The sequence below is a fragment of the Sturnira hondurensis genome, unplaced genomic scaffold (genome assembly GCF_014824575.4).
Source record: "Sturnira hondurensis isolate 20B ecotype Veracruz unplaced genomic scaffold, ASM1482457v3 Scaffold0002840, whole genome shotgun sequence".
Taxonomy (NCBI): Eukaryota; Metazoa; Chordata; class Mammalia; order Chiroptera; family Phyllostomidae; genus Sturnira; species Sturnira hondurensis.
The window spans coordinates 31120593-31126592 of NW_028075471.1; the positions used below are offsets into that span (position 1 = coordinate 31120593).

The 6000-nt window shown below is 45.7% G+C and overlaps 1 protein-coding gene across 1 annotated transcript in view; it reads right to left on the reverse strand.

Moving 5' to 3' along the window:
* CHN2 (chimerin 2) overlaps window positions 1-5704 on the reverse strand; it is a 261880-nt gene extending 256176 nt beyond the window's left edge. The window contains exon 1 of the mRNA XM_037041231.1: window positions 5636-5704. Coding sequence (XP_036897126.1) covers window positions 5636-5684 — 49 coding nt within the window. The 5' untranslated portion in view covers window positions 5685-5704. The remainder of the gene's footprint in view (window positions 1-5635) is intronic.
* Between the last annotated feature and the right edge of the window lie 296 nt (window positions 5705-6000).

The window sequence follows — 6000 nt, forward strand, 5'->3', positions numbered from 1 at the left end:
CGAGAAACTGACTGTCGGCTTCCTCTCTCATTGAGAAGAAGGAAGGAGAAGCCAGAAGGTGCTTTGGAGATTTGGAAACTATTAATAGTAAATAGACCAGGTGCAGGATTTATGTTTTTTAAAAAAATCTCTAAATAGACATGTGACCAACATAATAACAGGTGAGAAAAGTAAGAGAGAAAGGGAAGGAGGGAGGCGAGACCAAAGGAAAGAGGGGAAAAAGAAAAGAAGGAAGGAAGGATGGTAGGAAGGAAGGAAAGCCGTTCATTTTAGAAATTAAGTGACATATGAATGCAAATATATGCATTAAAGGTAAATTATTGGTGGGTGGTTGGTAGATACTATTAATCATATGTTCATCACTAAGTCCACAGCTCTTTCTTTATATCTAGTTGGAAGAAATCTCGATTTTCTGGCAGAAAACTCTTTTCCAGAACATGCCAGTGTGACATAGCTCACGTAAAGGTTTTCCCAGCATAGCATGTGGTTATTTTTACTGTTGTCCAATAATGGGAGACCCCACAGAACAACAGGGGGCCCCCAGCAGGACTGGCGCTGGGGCCGGACCCCACGCGGCAGCTCAGAAAACCTAGCATCCAGTTCGACCCTGCACAGACCGGCCTCGGAAGGTACCCGCTTTCCGTGCCCGCTAAAAGCTGACCAAGTGACAGGGCCATTCAAAGCACTCCACAGGGTTGGTGGCAGTGGGGGGCATGTTTGCGAAAGTGCACAGGTCAGGGGGCCCTTGGCAGACACTATAGACATGCTGTCATGTTTAAGACAGACCTCTCCTCTCCTCTGATTCTCTGTCCTTGGGTTCCCCTGGGTTCCCTCAAATGGATAGCGAAACTCGAGTGAGTTAAAAGGAGACAGGGAAAGGTCCCTGGGAAGACAGCAAAGAACAACACTGTGCATCTGAGGGAATGATTTCTCTCGGGGGTTCCTGTTAGCTCTGTGATTTTTCTTATTTGAGTTTTTGATTGAAATCACATTTTTTTCTTGGTAATCAAATCTTCTGGCCACTTGAGGTGATTATGATATTAAATTACCAGCAGGTATCACTAAAACAAAGGTAAAGAAATGGCTTTGACACATAACTGAGTATTTCTGGAGAATCCCAATGTCCAGAAGAAGATTCCTCTGTTTCATTCAGCAAAGACACCCTGTTTTGTAGTGTCAGATACCTGGAAATTCTGACTACACATACGTAAGTCCTGGGAGCAGTTTTATACTTCCGTTTTACCTTCTGCATCTGGAAATATGAAGGTTTGTGTATGTCACCAGTTGTGACCCTCCGATAATAAGGAATAAAAATTCCTATTTATCATCTCTAGGATCAACACCCATGCATTACAGCCAGGCCTCTGTATCCATGGATGTGGAGTATGTGTGGATCTATGCCATTTTATATGAGGGACTGAGCATCCTTGAGTTGGTACCCAAGGGGATCTTGGAACCCATCCCCAGTGGATACTGAGTGACAACTGTATTTTCCTAGCCCACATTATTGTTGCATAGACTCTGGGAGAGTAACTCCTTCAGTCCATTCAGGAATGTTCTTTCCCCACGTAAGTTTTGATAACTGCACATAATACTGATTTTTACCCTTTTTATTTGCATTTTAATTTTAAAAGTCTATCTTGATTTCAATTCTATAATACAGTGTGTTTATGTTCTCAAAATCTTAACAACTTCTTATCTGGAGGTCCCTTTAATATTTATTTATTTTTTATCCAGTCCAATTACTAGAAAACATCTCATAGCTTCTTTACTTATTACTTTACTTGTGTTGTTTTCTTTGTGCAATTATCCATTTGGCCACTGCATCACTACATGCACAAAGTTCTTATTTCAATTATAAAAGCAACTATAACCCATAATGATTAAAAAAACTATTTTGCAAATCAACCACAGTTTACTTCAGAGTATAATCACAGGCTAGATTAAAGGCTTAAAAATAGGGACTAAAAATAAAGGTAATCAAACCTTCCTGCCAATCTAGGTGATTGTGAAATTTAATTACCAGCAGTTACCATTAAAACAAAGGCAAAGCAATTTCTTGTGCACATAATTGAATATTCCAGAAGGAAATTTTTAAAGAGTTCTCCAAATATGTATTTCAAAATTAATTTTAACCTGATTGTTTCATTTGTTGTGTCTCGCTTGCTAAGACAGACAAAATGACACACGTGCGTGATGCGTTCAACAGTGGCAAGTGTGAACCTATTCTCAGGAAAGTCAGATTGGGGGCTGAATGCTAAAAAAATGATTAGATCTTTACTTTTTGTGCAAACACAGATGAACCTCAAGCTTCCACAGCTACTTGGGTTGACCCGTGTTGTTCGGGTTCACCTCCCCCTAGGCTGGTCACTACAGAACCAACAGTGCTTGATTGTCCAAATATGTCCTAAGGTGTCCAAAGCTGTGTCATTAAACCCACTGGTCTCTGAATCGAAAGGAAGCCCCCTACATCAGCAGCAGCGGGGAGTGACCTGGCAGCTCTATGCATCGAGCTGCTTGTGGCCCTATAAGCATAACTGTGCAGAGATGGGGAATTGCTGGGTGGGGGGCGGGGGGGGGGGATCAATAGCCCTAAGAAAGGAAGTTGAAAACTAGGTCATGAACTTCATCTCCAGGCCCTTGCCTGAGCTCTTTCCTCTTCCTGAAATGCCTTCCCCTTTTTCTGCTTTCTGGAAAAATCCTACTCATTCTTCAAGGCTGAATCATAGGTCACCTCCACTGACCCCTCCAAACTGAGGTCATCCTCTTTCCCCTGCTCTCTCCTCCACGTTCTTCATCGAGTCCAGTTGGAACACAGACTGATATGGGCTGCCCACCCCACTGCTGGAAGGTGAGGATCTTGATCCACCTTTTCATTCCCAACACTTGGGGCTGTGCCTGAAACCTAAAAGACACTTAATAAATGCTTGTTTAATGAAGCCCAAAACTCACAATCAACTATAGCATGCACTGTAAGAGGCAGATTTTATGTGTGTTGGACTTATTTCTGCACCTAAAGTCTGAGCCAGTGACTGCCTTTTTTTTTTCATTCCTCCAAAAAGCAAAGTTTATTCACATCAAGTACTTAGGTGTCATGCCCTGTGTCAAATGCTCTACATACATCATCTCATTTAATCCCAATAATACTCCTAAGAAGCAGGTCCTATGATTAGCATTTGCCTCATTTGTGGAAAATCAAGGTTTAAAGAAGTTAAATAATTCACCCCAAGTTACCCAACTGGTTAGTGGTGGAACCAGAACTCAGGGACAGTAAGCACAGGCCTTCAGAGTAGGAGGAACCCCAAAACTGTTTTTCAAGCTCACCCTTCTTGAAGCTGTGGTTTATGACTTACCGCCTGGTACATAGTAGGCCCTCAGCAATGGTGATTGGTTGATGGAGTGCCCTCTGCTCAGATTCTGACCTTTGCCTGGGAGAACCCAGCTGCCACCACAAACAGGCTCTATTCTTTCCTGCCCAACACCTCTCGCAGGTGTGAATTGCTCGTGTCATCTGAATTATTCATGATTCACACCTTGAGAAGTGTGTTTAAAAAGAGAACTACAGTTCTCATTATTTTTCGAGACAAAGTGCCTATTAATTGGTGAAATAGACAATATGAGCGCCTGCCCAGGGTGACTCACATCAAGTAATATACCCATGCCCGCTCTTTGAATTGCAGCTTTCACATATTTCTTCCATTTCCATTAGGATTTAAAACAGTGGTAAATGAGCAAGAAAGAGAACCATCACAAGCATCTCCAGCCTGTCTGCAAAGCAATTACCATCATGTAAAACCTGTAAGCACTGCTGCTTCAAATCCACATGTTCTTCCTAAGGCTGACTTAGGCTTTTCAAGGAGGTTTCTTACGCGACACCTAGGTCTGAAAACTCAGATGCCACATCACCTGTAATTCATGCCATCAGTGAATCATGTGAAACGCCTGCCGTCTGGCCCTTTCTCCACCCTTCTCTCCTTTAGCCACCTCTACCTCTTGAGTTGATTTTCCAAGCGGGAAGTTTGATGAGAGGGATAACCACATGCTAATCGTGAGCCAACATCACTGTATTTCAAATTCAATGTTAGTCAACCAGAATGAATCGAAAAGCAGCAGCCGTGGGTTGAGCATGCTAAAAATAAGCTGCAGCATTTGCTGAGTTCTCAGAATTAAAACCACAGGCGGTCAACTTGTTGCTGTTCTTAATAAGATATGACTGTTCTGTCCCACTGGCTGCTACTACAAGAAACTTGAACTATCTGCACATCTAACAGCACTGAGCTCTTGGCTGCTTGGCAGTGATGGAGCAAGGAAGTGCCGTTTCCCTGGAACTCCACCTGCCAAAAAAGATAACAGATGGCTTTCAAGTGATCCTCTCATGCCACATCACAATGGCACTGCCGTCAGATTCACCTTGCATTTATGATTTAATTACTCACGCATCCACAGATACGGTTCCTGAATGCCTGGCTGGCTGTCCAGTGTCTCCAACAAGGGGTTTCTTTCTTTGAGTTTAATTTTGGGTGATAAAAAATAATACACAATAGGAATTAATACAATATTAATATACTGAGTGGTTCCATTAGGACTTCAAGAGCTCTGAATACTGTACACCACACTAAATGTCTTATCAGATATCCCTTGAAGGTTTGTCATTAAAGTTTTCAGTGACCAAAGAGGTAAAAGAATTCTACCTCATGCATCACTGTGATTAGAAACCTGTCATACTCAGAAACCAGTGGGGGTGCTTCTATTGATTCCTGCTCCTTCAGGTTCATTAGTAATTTTTTTTTCTTCAATTAGACCATCTGATCAACCGTAGAAAAGCTGAAAGAAAGCCTTCCTTTGCTCAGTTGCACTTGGGGGTGGGTGGGAAATGTATGCCTGGAAAGTGAAATTACAGAGCGTATTCCAGGAGGCCACACAGGGAAAATCAATCAATCTCAATCTCTCAATCTCTCTCTCTCAATCTCTCTCTCTCTCTCTCTCTCTCTCTCACACACACACACACACACACACACACACACACACACACACACTTGTATAACCAGGCAAATTGTCAGAGGCTGGGCTCAACCCTCCGTCCCCTAACCGGCTTCAACCAGGAGCAGAAGGACACAATTCCTTCATCACTTCCATCTCAAACCCATGCCCCAAGACTGTCTCTCCACGGAACTAATTTCTGAAACAAACAAAGAAAATCAAGTCTGCGAGAAGCGAGGGTTTGCTCCCCTTTGCCTTGAATTTGGGCATCCAGCGTAGTGGAACATCATTGCAAGCGGGTCGGGGCGCCCAACGTCACCCCAAGCTCTCACGCCCCGCCAGCCCCCGTTCCAGCTGCGCCAGAAAGTGCGAGCCTGCCCTGCTCCTTTCGCTTTTCCGTGCTGTTCCCCGAATCCCCAGAACGCCCGTGTCCACACACTAAGGGCGCCACCGCTCTCGCACCTCTGTACTGTCAGATGCCAGGCACGGAGGTGGTGTGGGCACCGAGGGTGCTGGCAAACAAAACAAGTGTCACGCCGGACGCCTGCTGTCACTCTGACAGAGCGGGCAGGGCGGCCACAGGTAGGTTCTATCCATCGTGGGGCGCGGGCGAGAGACCCAGCGCAGCAACCGCGCCCGACAGGCTGAAACTCACCGGAGGACACCGAGGAGCCGGACAGGCTGGAGTTGCTGGACGCTGCCATCTCCGCGCGCCCCGCGCGTCGCTGCTCGCTCAGCCCTGGTGCGGACGCAGCCACCGCTGCCCTCGCCCGGCCGCTCTCAGCCTCCGCGGCCCCCAGCCCATGGCAAAGTCCTGGGGACGCGCAGAAAGCACCAGCCTCTGGACTCTGCCTGCACTTCCTGCTCCGCCAGATGACGCGCTGCTGCCGCCGCTATTTATTTGTGGTTTCCGTCCCTCTCCGCGCCTTTGCACCGCTTTTCTCCGGGTGTTGGGCGGTAGGTAGGTGGGAGCGGAGGGAGGCCAAGGGGCGGGCAGAGCGGACCGATAGTGACTCCAGC